The 15,379-nt window shown below is 41.2% G+C and overlaps 2 protein-coding genes and 1 non-coding gene across 3 annotated transcripts; 1 reads left to right on the top strand and 2 right to left on the bottom strand.

The window, feature by feature from the left end:
* Positions 1-75, top strand: trnaa-ugc (transfer RNA alanine (anticodon UGC)). The gene has a single exon. It is a non-coding gene; the product is annotated as a tRNA-Ala (tRNA).
* A 5,616-nt stretch (positions 76-5,691) lies between these two features.
* On the bottom strand, positions 5,692-7,263 carry hoxa9b (homeo box A9b). The gene is made up of 2 exons (NM_001139572.1): positions 6,667-7,263; positions 5,692-6,019 (listed from the first exon to the last, which is right to left on the bottom strand). Exons 1-2 carry the CDS (start codon positions 7,217-7,219, stop codon positions 5,781-5,783), a joined length of 792 nt encoding a protein of 263 aa, NP_001133044.1. The 5' UTR covers positions 7,220-7,263; the 3' UTR covers positions 5,692-5,780.
* Positions 7,264-10,548: 3,285 nt separating this feature from the next.
* On the bottom strand, positions 10,549-15,254 carry LOC123743204 (homeobox protein Hox-A10b). Its single transcript, XM_082975823.1, has 2 exons — positions 12,331-15,254; positions 10,549-11,530 (listed from the first exon to the last, which is right to left on the bottom strand). Exons 1-2 carry the CDS (start codon positions 13,121-13,123, stop codon positions 11,253-11,255), a joined length of 1,071 nt encoding a protein of 356 aa, XP_082831949.1. The 5' UTR covers positions 13,124-15,254; the 3' UTR covers positions 10,549-11,252.
* Positions 15,255-15,379: the final 125 nt, after the last annotated feature.

Below are 15,379 nucleotides of genomic sequence, written 5' to 3'. Positions count from 1 at the left end.
GCCTCCCTGTGGCTCAGTTGGTAGAGCATGGTGTTTGCAACGCCAGGGTTGTGGGTTCGATTCCCACGGGGGGCCAGTACGAGAAAAAAGAAATGTATGAAATGAATTGAAATGTATGCATTTACTACTGTAAGTCGCTCTGGATAAGAGCGTCTGCTAAATGACTAAAATGTAAAAAATGTAACTAGCTAGCCATTTCACACCGGTTACACATATGCAGAAAAGTACCTAATACCTACTGTAAAATATGGTGGTGGATCTTTGATGTTATGCGGCTATTTTGCTTCCTCTGGTCCTGGGGCCCTTTAAGGTCAACACATCATGAACTTACAGTAGCAGGATATTTTAGCCAAAAACCTGGTTGTCTCTGCCAGGAGGCTGAAACTCCGCAAGTGGATCTTCCAGCAAGACAATAACCCCAAGCAAAAATTCCCCCCTGAAATAAATGGTTCATTCAGTGCCATTATCGACGCAAGGAGAGGGTTGCAGAGTATATTGACAACAGGGGTGCCTATAATTTTGACCCCTATCTTACAAAAATGAAAATAAATTACTTTACTCTTTCTCTGAGAAATTGTATTAGTATAAAATAATTTAATTTCCCCATGTTTTTGAGCATACAAAATAGCTCAACATTTGTTTTTGCTAATATTTATCAAGTGTGCCAATCATTTCGGAGGTGACTGTAACTGTTCATCAGAACAGGTGAGAGGGACAAATATAGTTCTAAGCATTATTCTGATGAGATGAGAGGGGTCAAGACAAATCACCTCAGCTGTGACATTGCAACAACATGTCCAAGGGAGCTAAGCAGACAGAAGGGTTGTGGGGAAGAGAGCCCACTACAGCAGAACAACTAGGGAATAGGCTATTTGGAGACAGTGGCTAGATTCCAAACAGATAAACTCTCCCCCTCGGCCCCTCCCTTCTGTCCTTGATGACCCTCCCCCCTCAGCACCTCCACTCTGTCCTTGATGGCCCTCCCCTCTGCCCCGTCAGCCCCTCCTCTCTGTCCTTGATGACCCTCCCCCCTCAGCACCTCCCCTCTGTCCTTGATGGCCCTCCCCCCTCAGCACCTCCCCTCTGTCCTTGATGGCCCTCCCTCCCTCACAGATAAACACAGAGACTGGATTGGTGCTAGAAACAGGCAGAGGACCTGCATTATCAAACAGCTCAAGCAGAGGACCTGCATTATCAAACAGCTCAAGCAGAGGACCTGCATTATCAAACAGCTCAAGCAGAGGACCTGCATTATCAAACAGCTCCAGCAGAGGACCTGCATTATCGAACAGCTCAAGCAGAGGACATGTATTATCCAACAGCTCAAGCAGGCCAAGCCGAGGACATGCATTATCAAACAGTTCAAGTGGAGGACCTGCATTATCAAACAGCAGGTAGAGGACCTGCATTATCAAACAGCTCAAGCAGAGGACCTGCATTATCAAACAGCTCAAGCAGAGGACCTGCATTATCAAACAGCTCAAGCAGAGGACATGCATTATCAAACAGCTCAAGCAGAGGACCTGCATTATCAAACAGCTAAAACAGCAGGCCAGGCAGAGGACCTGCATTATCAAACAGCTAAAGCAGGCCAAGCAGAGGACATGCATTATCAAACAGCTCAAGTGGAGGATCTGCATTATCAAACAGCAGGTAGATGACCTGCATTATCAAACAGCTCAAGCAGAGGACCTGCATTATCAAACAGCTCAAGCAGGCCAAGCAGAGGACTTGCATTATCAAACAGCTTAAGCAGAGGACTTGCACTATCAAACAGCTCAAGCAGGCCAAGCAGAGGACTTACATTATCAAACAGCTCAAGCAGGCCAAGCAGAGGATCTACATTATCAAACAGCTCAAGCAGGCCAAGTAGAGGACTTGCATTATCAAACAGCTCAAGCAGGCCAAGCAGAGGACCTGCACTATCAAACAACTGAAGCAGGCCAAGCAGAGGATCTACATTATCAAACAGCTCAAGCAGGCCAAGCAGAGGACCTGCACTATCAAACAACTGAAGCAGGCCAAGCAGAGGATCTACATTATCAAACAGCTCAAGCAGGCCAAGCAGAGGACCTGCACTATCAAACAACTGAAGCAGGCCAAGCAGAGGATCTACATTATCAAACAGCTCAAGCAGGCCAAGCAGAGGACCTGCACTATCAAACAACTGAAGCAGGCCAAGCAGAGGACTTGCATTATCAAACAGCATAAGCAGAGGACATGCATTATCAAACAGCTCAAGCAGAGGACTTGCATTATCAAACAGCTCAAGTAGGCCAAGCAGAGGATCTACATTATCAAACAGCTCAAGCAGGCCAAGCAGAGGACCTGCACTATCAAACAACTGAAGCAGGCCAAGCAGAGGACTTGCATTATCAAACAGCATAAGGAGAGGACATGCATTATCAAACAGCTCAAGCAGAGGACTTGCATTATCAAACAGCTCAAGTAGGCCAAGCAGAGGACCTGCATTATCAAACAGCTCAAGCAGGCCAAGCAGAGGACTTACATTATATCAAACAGCTCAAGCAGGCCAAGCAGAGGACCTGCATTATCAAACAGCTCAAGCAGGCCAAGTAGAGGACTTGCATTATCAAACAGCTCAAGTAGGCCAAGCAGAGGACCTGCATTATCAAACAGCTCAAGCAGGCCAAGCAGAGGACTTACATTATCAAACAGCTCAAGCAGAGGACCTGCATTATCAAACAGCTCAAGCAGGCCAAGCAGAGGACTTACATTATCAAACAGCTCAAGCAGGCCAAGAAGAGGACTTGCATTAGCAAACAGCTCAAGCAGAGGACGTGCATTATCAAACAGATCAAGCAGAGGACCTGCATTATCAAACAGATCAAGCAGAGGACCTGCATTATCAAACAGATCAAGCAGAGGACCTGCATTATCAAACAGATCAAGCAGAGGACCTGCATTATCAAACAGATCAAGCAGAGGACCTGCATTATCAAACAGATCAAGCAGAGGACCTGCATTATCAAACAGATCAAGCAGAGGACCTGCATGATGAAATACTGCATTATTGCTCTCTCTCACATGCTGAGAATGTGTTTCGTTTGAAATGGATTAATATGGGAAAATCTACCAATTAAAGCTTAACTACTCTTTCTTTTATTGGTTTGGTTTCATTGGTTTCATTTTGGTGATAAAATTGGTGATTTATTGGCGATATTCTATTTATTAACACACCAAAGATATACAATGAATGCCCATCCATAACATGTAATGGGGTAAAGATAATTCTGCTGAACAGCCATTTTGTCGATGCAGTATCTCTATGATAATTAACATGAAGTCACCTCTCAAACCTCTCTCTGTTGCTCTGTTTGTGTCACCTTGGTCTCCTGTTTCAAAGTGAAAATGGACAAAAAAAACGGACTTTCAACTGCATATAAGTAGCCCGACGTCTGTCCACATCTTGGACAGGCGTGTTATTCTCGTATTTCCTGCGTGCATTGAACTACACACTAGAATACATGGTCGTTCGTCCCTATTGAAGCAGCCCAGCTGCAGGACATTTCGATCTCTAACGTGACGTTGCTTCCACCTGCTGGTTATACGACGACAGCAACACAAAATGACCGCATAGGTCAGTAAGTAGTTAGATAATGCATAGGCCTTTTTGTGACTGAATTACCATAATGTTGTGTTTCAACACATTAAATATATAGTTTTTAAAAAATGATAAGTTCAAATTGTTTAAATTGCTTACGATTCCTATTGCAATAGGACAACAAAGGCGAGGATTTGAGATTAGTCATTGGTTGGAAACGGCAATAAAACGTCGGTGTCAGCCAGCCTTTTGTGCCGGAAAACAACAAATGGATGTCTGGGCGCTGAAACAGTGTAATTGTTGGTGAACAGTCATAAAGTAATTGAAATAGAAAAAGCAGACAGCATGGCTGAGCCCGCGTTTTATGGAGCAGCTTTCTGGATTAAGACCTTTGAAGACCCATCTGCGTCACAGCGCGGCTAAACAACACCATAGCAGGCCCTGTGTGTGTGTGTGTGTGTGTGTGTGTGTGTGTGTGTGTGTGTGTGTGTGAGAGTTTGTGTGTGTGTGTGTGTGTGTGTGTGTGTGTGTGTGTGTGTGTGTGTGTGTGTGTGTGTGTGTGTGTGTGTGTGTGTGTGTGTGTGTGTGTGTGAGAGTTTGTGTGTGTGTGTGTGTGTGTGTGTGTGTGTGTGTGTGTGTGTGTGTGTGTGTGTGTGTGTGTGTGTGTGTGTGTGTGTGTGTGTGTGTGTGTGTGTGACTGGAAACATAGGTGTTTTCGTGTGTTTGAATATATGTTTTTTGAACGACGTGGTTAACCATGGTTGTGTGTAATTACAACCATTAAAATGTTTACCCCTTTAAAAATAGCCTGTATGAAAAGCATATTATAGTGATATTCAGACGCGAGGACTTGCATGGTGTTGCTTCCTTTCCGCTCTCAGTCGCTTTGCACCCCATAAACAGTTAAAGCTGTGATTGTGGTTTATTGCTGCATGGCAACCAATATCGTGTGCCAGTGCACATTGGCCAATAGCAAATAGCATGGGGCTGGCTTGTCCAATGTCCAGCAATGTGTTTTATATGTACTGTATGTTGGGATTCAGAACTCATGGTCGTGCTATTAACAAGGCCTAAAGGAAAGGGAGAGAAGGGGCTGTTGAAATGGTGTGTGGTGGTACTAAGCCAACATGGACTACACGGGAAATGCCCGCTTTAAATCCACTAATCCCATATAGGCCTGTAGGATTTACATCTGTTCGCTTCTTTACTACCTGTTTGGATATAATTATGCTCATAGGCCTAGCCTACCTATACTCTCAACCTTTTACTAAATAAATAACATTTTCTGTAAATATTGAGTAGGGATGTGTTTAATGTTGTAATAAATAGGCCTATTCATCCTGTGATAGTTTATCATACACAGCATTTATATCAGGCATAGGCCTATACATGAAAAATATGGTTGCCTTTTGAAATGAAAATTCTAACTGAATAAGATGAAGTGCTGTAGCAACTATAGTTCTGTTTTGGATAGAAGGAAATAAATACAAATATCTTATCCGATGTTGGACATTTATCAACAATTAGAATCTTAGTAACAATTCATTCTCTGATTTCCAAACAATAAATATGGATTGCGACGCACAAAATAATTTGACATTTTATTTGATATTTCATACAAACGACTCTTCATTTTAGAATCGAAATACTCTGACATTGAGGTATTTTGCGTGTGCACAGTGTTGCTCTAATTCCATAGACAAAACTGTTAAGGATTTTTATCCTAGCAATTAAAAAAAAATCTCACACCGACTAAACATGTTGCTTTCGGCAAAAAAAACTCGAAATAAATAAATAGTCTGACAGGTAGTTGAAACACATTCAGGTAGTCAACGCATAAACATTAATAGGCCAATAACAGACTAAACTCTGGGTGAAAAAAACACAACCAATTCATGAAACATTTCATGCAACGAACATTAGACAATGTCTAACATGTAATCTGTGTGCATTAATGAAATGATTTACCAATTACATCCAAGTTATTGAGATAACATCAAGGTACCAAACAGAACACTCTAGGAAGAAAACAGGCCGACAGATTTTACAACGACGACAACACAACAGTCCTACACAACACAACAGACTATAGATCAAGCAAAATGTGGATAGATTGGCAACTATTTTCTAGAAATATCTTCGTTTCCTGAAAGTCCACCAATTGTAAGTATTCACAGTTTATTCTACGGGTCTACAGGCCCGCACTGCTCGCATTTTAACATGTCTTTCGACGGTCCTTATTCCCTTTCTTCATCTTCATCCGGCGGTTCTGAAACCAGATTTTAATTTGTCTCTCAGTCAGATGAAGAACTCTTGCTACTTCGTATCTACGGTCTCGGGGGAGATACATGTTAAACAGAAACTCCTTCTCCAGTTCCAGAATCTGATGCTTAGAGTATGGACAGCGCTTTTTTCTGCTGGATTTTGCATGAAGCCAGTTGGAAGATGGGTCATCTGAAAGAGGGTTCGACAAAAGCGAGACAGAGCTCATGAGAAAGTGTTTTCCACAAGAGTCAGAATGGTATTACAAACTGTGGATGACGAACAACAGCAGCAGGTCTTGCTGAAATAGCCAACATGCAGTAGCTAATACAGTCAGCCGTTTATGTGCTCGTTTCGGCCTTCTGACCCTAAGGCCTAGTCTACTGCCCACAACAGTGGGAAATAGTTTTGTCTATCATAATCCAAACAGCAAAATCATGGTTTCTCACAGTAAAAACTAAGTCGAGGAGGGGACGACATTTTGCCGCTGTGAGGCAGCTGCTTTGGTCCAACATGTAGCAAATAGCAAAATCATATTATCTTTCACAGTAGGTTACAAACTAGATCGAGGAAGGAGGGGTTTTGCTACTGTCGGTCAGTGGTACTGCTTTGGCGCAATATGGATCCATTCGTTATCAAATAATGGATACAATAATTCGACGTAAACTCAACCTTTACAGCAGGCCTATATTATATCATAAATCATTTATTAACGTCAGCCTCTGACCTTATATTTCTAGATTCCTGCTTAATTCAACATGAATGAATTCCAAAGATCGAGACATATGAGATCATGATCACCATTACGCATGAAGCCAAATGAAAGATGCCGTGCTTACTTGTGTTGATCTCCCTCTTTTCCTCTACGGTTGATGTGCTGCTCTCTTCGTTGGGTTTGGAGAAAATGGCATCACACGCAATCGTATCCTTCTCTGCGCGGAACGGTCCGTTGTCAATGTCGGACACAAGAGGTGTGTGCGTTTCCAGCGTTGTGCAGTCCCCATTTCCTATCAGCGGCTCCGGTTTGATATCATAGTTCATATTTGACGATAATCCCGTTAAACATATCGACGTAGAAACCGGTTCCAACGCCCAGGAACGCATAAACATCCCATCGGTATCTCCTGTTGGACAATGGTGGTGTAAATAGGGCTGGTGTGTTATAGAGGCGCTGCTCGGGGGCTGATGAGCAGAAATGGGACTCCAAGACGCACTGAAAATAGAAGATTTCGTCTGCAAAGGGCAAGATTCCTGACCGCCATATTCAGTTAGCATCGGCTGGCTCGCCTGTTCCAGCCCTGGTCCGCTTGAGTATGTGTGTGCCATAATATCCCCTTGGTCGCGGGGAAGATGAGAGTCTGCATAGTAACTAAGCGTGCCTAATGTCGACATGACAACAAATACACAAAGCCAAAGGCAACTAAACTTCCACTGGAATATATTTAGAAAAACAGGATCATGATACTACTTCGCTGCACCAAGAACCACCACATTCGTTCAATAAATTGAACCTTGGCTGGGATTGGATTGGGTGCCGCAGACACGTGACCGTGGGACAGAACAATAAATAATAAATCAGTCTACTCAACGAGCTAAATGGTCACCATTTTCCTCCGTTATATTTTTAATAGCAAAGTCATATGCCTATATCATTTTATACCAGCAGTAAGGTTTATGATTTTGGTTTTGAAATGAGACTTTAACGTTGATATGTTTTATATATGTCTAGAAAGTGAGAGAGTATAGAATGTTTTTCTAGCCTCCTTAAAAAATAAAGGAATGCAGCAATGTAGTAAGGCGCTATATCTCCATTGTGACATATAGTCGTTACTACGCGCAGAATAAGAGCCATTTATTTCCATCTAAGAACTCTCACCACCGATCTAAAATGTGGAATTCTATAGAATGAATTTATTCAATAAATGATCCAGTATCTATCAACATAATTCAGTCCATTATTTCCTATAGGCCTATAAGGGCAAAAACTCCGAGGTTATTCCAAAGACTTGATAGCATTAGATTGGCGATATCGTTATATAGAACTTATTAAATAGGACTCTGAAAGAAAATACACGCAGCAATATTATTTGGCCAAATACATACCCACATTTAAACATAGTAGACCTGTGAGTTAATAGGCCCATGTACTATAGGTACGCTGATGTGAGTGTGTTGACATTTGCCATATTAATCATATTTGCCATGATATGCCATTTGATGTATTCATAGTAAAGTTACAAGCAAACCTATAGGTTACCATATCTGCTGTGGCGTACATCGTATTCATTGTTATTAGGCTTTTACATGTGTTATTCACCTGATATGCCGATTACCATCCGAGTAATGCTCTTCAAATGGCTTGAGATTATTCCATTTGGCTTCACTTAAATAAGGACAACAGAAACAGAAAATATTGTAGTGATACTGTCTCCATTGCTCTGGGATATGAACGTTTAAATGTAAAACATTATATATGTAGACCTATGTAGCCATATAGGATAAACACACCGAGGGCCTGTTTCCCGGACACAGATTGAACCATAGTCCTGAACTAAAAATAATGTTCAATAGAGAATCTCCAATGGAGAACTCCCATTGAAAGGGCTTTTCAGTCATACATTTTTTAAAATTATTTATTATAGTGTGTATTATTAATTCCAACGAATGAATTAGATCTTACTTACCAAATTATTGTCCAAAATCAATTCGAAAAAGTTAAGACCGAATCTAAAAATGCATACCTCACATAGGCTTTTATTTGATAGTAAGACCAGGACTATTATTTCTATTTAAGACTGCAAAACACAGGCATATACAACCATTTACACAATATGTGTACACAAGGAACAAGCTCTGTGTATTCTACCATCGAATTAGTGTTCAGAAATAAAAATACTTGTACATAGTAGCATCAACATATCCACGTGTCAATAGATTGTGGAGAAAGATCCCGTTGTGTTAGTGTGGAAAACCAGAACAGACCTTACTATTTATGGACCAATGAGTGAACACTAGGACTGTCTGCGCGGCGCTTTTAGCTATCAAAGTGGGGAGAGAGAAAAAACGTTAGGTGCTATAGCAGTCTGTTTTTATCACGGGGGCTATTTAGTTGTTTTTCTTTAGGTTACAACCTGGCTGTCTGGACTAAATATCGCCAATAAAATCCATCCTTTGTGTCCATTGTGTGGCGCAGCAGACGCATCCGGCACTTCGAATGCGTGCCACTGGGAACGCTGCAGCAGCGCACGAGGCATTGGCCAGACTGCAATGATCATAACCGAGGCCTTGCAGTCCTTCCTCTCCCTCAAGCCAACTCGCTATCTCTCCCTCTGAGACATACAGGCCGCGTCTATTGCTCGTCTTTTGTTGTTGTTTTGAATAGATATGGCGATATATGTGAGGAACAAAATGTTCCTTGCAGCCCTGATTTTTTTTGTTCGTTTTTTATTTTTGTTATATACATCAGACCCGGCGCCAGGATAAAGTGACTAAGGGGGCAGTTGAAATTGGGGAATGGACTACATTTGGGGGGTTCTTGCATTGGAATTATATTGAATTATGCTTATATCACGCTGTACCACAATAAACATAAAGTTAAAAAATGCAGAGACTCCGAGATTTTTTTAGTGCTTTTGAAGTCACCGATTGGCGCGATTGGCACTGTATGCATGCTTATAATAGCCTAAGGTCGACATGAGAGACAATACATTTCCGCAGACACATGACATAAATAAATGCATCGGATTTGTTATAGAATATTCTACACACGACTAGGCCACTCGGTAAATGTAGCCTTCTTCCTTCGGGGCACAGCTCTGTTGCCAGAGACAATTTGGAGTGTTCTGTGAAGCGCAGAGTTTTTACTGAGGCAATTAAGGCAGTTTCGTGTGGTGGGGGAAAATACAGCCTAACAACACGAAACTACCTGAACCCCTCAACAGCCCTCTTTCCTCCTAAAGAAATAGATATAGTCTACAAGCATTCATTCATTCCGTTCGCACAACTGGAACATATACCGTGGAAATCATAGGGATCCTATAATTCACTCTCATTCTATGCGTAATTGTAATTAGATGGTCAACATTCTAGCATTTCTCAATGTTCACACTTCTTTTACGCATAACACAACATTTGCACACCTGAAAAGATACAGTCCAAATGGTGTGTCTTATTGCGTGCATATTTCACAGCGCTCCACATGTCGACAGACTTAGTGTCCTTTCATAGATAGCATATGATGATGAACCAAACTACCGCCAGTAATGTCCTTGAGAAAATAATGTTGTTTTCCGGGTCATTTTGCCACCGGAAAACATAATGTTGTTTTCCGGGTCAATATCCAATACACCCTGCAGTAAACAAGATCTATCCCGATGGAGTGTCTTTGACCATAAAACTTCGCAATGGTCATTTCATTTGTATCTATTTAGCCAGGAGAGTCCACTCAGTAACACATGCCACTCTTTCCCAGGGAGTCCTAGACAACAAGGGTAGTGCTTGCATCATGTCTATGACTCAGGCAATGATTCCTATTGACATGAAGGGCATCAGCGTCACACAAGAGGAAACTGTTGTTTTTTTCTTTACTGTAAAACCAACCTGCAACTGAAAAATGGAAGCTCGTGGAATAAAGAGGGGGGCTATTCCTCTCGTGTGTATGAAAGATGACATTCTATACAGGAGAGATGATCTGTGGACTAAAGCATTCCAATGCAAGGTAAAAACGTGCCATGTTTTTATTCACTTACTTAGTGAGGCCAACAGACAACATATCAATTCATTTCACAGTATAGTCTCTCTATAGACAAAGCAATGACAATATGGGCAATATTATTAAAACGGTTTGGAGAATAAAAATATGAATACAAATATGAGAAGGCAAACTGTAAACAATATTTACAAGTCTCAGATAAGTTTCTTGTTTATAAATAAAACCCTTAACAAAATAGTTATTGTGTGATGCTTTTAGTATATATGGCTATAATACCAGCAAAATGTGCAGATATTAAATATCAAATCCATCGAGGGTCTTTAGCCATGACGTAACGTAGGCCTATATTGCTACAGGTTACAACATTTCCCCAAGAGCTATTCCAGCATGCACAGATGTCAAGGTGGCTATATACATTTATTATGTACCACGAATGCCGATATTGTGCAGCTCTGAAACACTTAAGTCGTTCCATATCTATATTAACTGTTGGTATATACATAAAGGGAGCAACCATATGTTATGACAGTATAAATACATAACCACGACAAACAAAACAGAGACGTATTCAGGTAAAATGTCCACAAAACGACATATCAATAAGTTAGCAATAGTAGCCCTAACCTACACGGTCATATTCACACGACAAGAGGTTCTCGAAGGAAGGCGCTCTGGCCATTGATGGAGGACGGAGTCAAATACTGCACGAATGTCTCACGAAAAACTGAAGTTGTTCGCTAGCTCCCGATAGCTCCTGTTTTCCCGACTCATTTTTTTCAGTTTCATTCTTCGGTTTTGGAACCAGATTTTGACTTGCCTGTCTGTCAGGTGGACGCTGCGGCTGATCTCCAGGCGACGCTCACGAGTCAAGTACATATTGAAGAGAAATTCTTTCTCTAGCTCAAGAGTCTGGTGCTTGGTGTAGGGGCAACGCTTTTTCCGGCCACTCTTCGCTGTCAGCCAGTTAGCTTTGGTTTCAGATGTTCCATCTCCTGTAGAAAGAAATTGAAAGAGAAATTAGTGCGGGCAACATATCTTTTTTTCATGCTACTGCACTGATGTAACTTTAAAATAATTGTTACCCAAATGTAATTATTGTACACAGAAATAATGCATTCCCCAATTCCATAACATGTTTGCATCTATAGACAAACACTGACGTAATACCTATCAAAATAAAAAGTGTTGTCTAAAATGATCTTTAAATAGCCATCCTGAGCCCATGAGTTTATTTGACAGTAATACGAAGTTAATGTAGACACACACACACACACACAATGCCCGTTGTATGCACATATTTTGTATATATCCAAAAACCTAAGCTATTACATCAACGTTGTGCTCAAGATTCACTTAATTATATTTCAATGTAATAATAGGCCTTTATTAAGACATAAAAGTAACTCATAGTCTTCTGAAATGATGGCTGCAGTTGATGGTTTATGGGGAAGACTGAGGACATCAACGCGTTGTATTAGACAGATGGACTGGACAGGATTGGCCTTGCTGCTCCTCGTCATAAAATAATATAAAAAAACTGGAGGAAATCCCAGCTCGTGGCCACTCTGTCAAACCCCACAAAGACATGCCTTTACCGCTGCGCATATAACCCACATATGGGGAAGTTTTCATGTCCACAATATAATCAGTAGGATATGCCTCTAAAAACCAAGGTTAACGCCAAGGCACAGCTACACTGACTCGGGGGCATTGACACTACACTCTCTCCATGTACACCCATCAAGATCCCATTGTCATAAACGTCATATTTTGGATTTAGAGCAGTACTCACCTTTAACGGGTTTGTCTGGACTTTCTGCACAGCTCTCGGTGGGTTCGGGGGAGGACAAACCATCTACGGTCGATGTCCGGGTGTCCTCATCCGGAGCACATGGCGGTGGTTCAGGCAGTGCTTCACTCTCCCTCCTGCCTGTATCCACCACCGGAGTAGGAGATGGCGGTGAGGGGTCGAAACGGGCCGGACGTTGTAGAGCGAAGTGATTATGCTGTGGGTTCCGCTGAACGTCTTGATAAACCTTTGAAGAGCTATATGTCTGAGACAGGCGGAAGTAACCGGGAACAGGCACGGTGCTGTTTGTAACCGGGCATGATCCCGGTGTTAACCGGGAATAGGAAATGTCTTCCCTCGTTGTTGACCCTTTAAGACACTTCTCTGATTCATACAGGCAATACGCATTCTCCTCTTTGATGCTCGGAGAGAATGAACAATGAGCAATTTGCTGGTGGTTGTTCGGTTGATCTACTCGACAAGATCTCGACGTCTCTAGCCACGTTTCCGTCCCTTGAATATGTGAATACGGGCCAGATGAGGGTACCATAGTTTGAGAATTGCTCTCGTTGCGTTTACTGAACCCCGAGAAAAAAGCGCGGTTGGGTAGTCCATAGGAGTACTCCGAGCCTGGTGGCATATACACGCCGTTACTTTGGTAGTATGAGGCACCGCTCTCGGTTCGTCCGTGGATTAAGGAGTCCACTAAGAACGAGTTTCCACTGTGGTTGTCAGAGCATGACATCGTTGGTGTATAATTTGACGGAGGATGAGGATAGCCCTTTCTGGCTGACATTTCTTGTGCAAAACATGCTGAATATAATTACAGATACTCACACTTCTCTGCACTTCAGCTGACAGCCAATTAAAACACAAGAAGAGAGACTCCTCCCATTGAAAGCACGTAATGCCAGTATGCTATATTCATTTTGTTTAGAGATTTAATATAATACATGAAAAGTAAAGGTAAGTGTTGTATTTAAAGGTATCAGTTCAACCTAAAATGGTGGCTAGATAGGATAGGTGATATGACATGGGCTGCATTACCTTTTACGATAATCTGTGTTGTAAACATTGACCTCATGCACCCTCTCACACACACACACACACACACACACACACACACACACACACACACACACACACACACACACACACACACACACACACACACACACACACACACACACACACACACACACACACACACGAGAGAGAGGGGAAGATATAATCATACACAAATAACTATTTACATGTGAAGGGACAGTGCAAATAACTGCAGATGTCTTCAGACCTTAAACAGTTTAGTGGAAAGCTCGTTACACTTTCCTCTCCAGGAAGCGTCAAAACATTGCACTGTTCAAGTTCACAGAACATTGTGACAAAATATCTATTTGACTATTAGTTAATGTCCCTTAGTTACAAGCGTGAATGTGAGCTATTTAGCTACCAATTACAGATGATTTTACATGCGTAAACAGTAATCAACAGCCTGGACATTATAAAGGCTAATAAGGCCTACATGAAGCCACAACAACATTCGTTTTCTACTTTGCTGCTGGTTAAGTCAGAAACAAAATAGGCTGTGGCAAAGATTGTTTACCTATCTTGTTAACATAATGGGAAATATAATCTGAAACAAATACGTTACAAACACGTTATTTATCAAAGACGTGCATTTGTTATGAAAAACCTTGTGCGTAATTGGTGCGTAATGCATTTTACAAGTGTACAACTCGGCACGTTTAGATGATTTTATACACCGGCAGAACCAATTTCTGTGGGATCCCATTTATTTCCTTCAGAATCCAATTGAAAACAATATCCTCAGACTCATATCCCCAAACTGATTAGAAATAGATTAGGCCTATGGAAATCCTAGCAATAGCTGAGTTGTGTGCTTCTAACCACAGCCTTTATAAATACCACTGCCTTTATTATTCCCCCATGCAGTTGGGAAAAAGCTCATCCTTGCTATGTTTGTTACTATAATTACCACGGTTATATTACGTTATTGTTCTGACACCAAAAACCCTATATGGTGCGACTTATTTGGGGTTTTATCTGATTTAGAAATTAATTAAAAAAAATGAATAGCCTAAGCCATTGATTTGAGTGGGTACTAGTCTCATGACGTGCGTAGAATAATTTCAACAGCCTATTTATTTACCTCTAGCCAGTGGTACTTTAAGTTATTATTAAGTTATTATCATACTTAAAATCATTTAATGCATGTCTCCTTATAGCGGCTAATAAAATCACATTAACAATGTTTCCTCTGTTCCAAGTTATTCTTGCAACAGGACAAAAAAATATGCCTGCGCCCCTCGTGCGTAATGTGGCACTTTACTACATCCGCTAACAGCGATTTTATTTTTCACTGGAGACTAAAAAGCCCTCCGGTAGGCTATGGGATACTCAGCTAGAATGTTCCCCTTCCCAACACACACACAAACCAAACACATTTTATAATCTAACGTTTCGTATGACTTAAATAAGAATCATTTGAATAGGTCCTGTTATTTTCCCAGAAAAACGCCATAGACATCTCTAGACAGGATAAGGCCTATGTTTAAAACAATTTTCCATTTAGAATACTGGTTATATTGAGATGTATACTGTGTAAAATAACCACAAGCTATTCTGTGCTGTGAAACGGTAGGCAGGCCTATTCACTCATCCTCTCCCACACGGAATACATTGGTTCTAATACATTGTGTCATCTAATATTATATTTCCAATAATGTGTATTTCAGCTATAAAACAGCTTTATATATTATTTTCTAGCAGGATAGAAAGGCTCCTTACAAAAACGCCTCACTTTATCCCATTTTACCAAGAAAAAATGGACCACACGCGTATTTGTTTTCCCATTTCGAGCATTTTGAAATATATTTCGATAAAAATAAGAGAATATGTAACAATTATACACACATAGGGATAATTACCTGAACAATGAAACCCTGTAATGTAATGAGTCTGTGAATCGTTGGATGTTTGATGCATGGGAAGTAGTCTCGGCCAGAGTTCCGTCCACATCCACGGCATTGAT

Source organism: Salmo salar, chromosome 05 (genome assembly GCF_965601325.2).
Source record: "Salmo salar chromosome 05, fSalSal1, whole genome shotgun sequence".
In the NCBI taxonomy this organism is placed as follows: domain Eukaryota; kingdom Metazoa; phylum Chordata; class Actinopteri; order Salmoniformes; family Salmonidae; genus Salmo; species Salmo salar.
The sequence above is the reverse complement of the archived record's forward strand: the minus strand, read 5'-3'. Positions and strand labels throughout refer to the sequence as shown.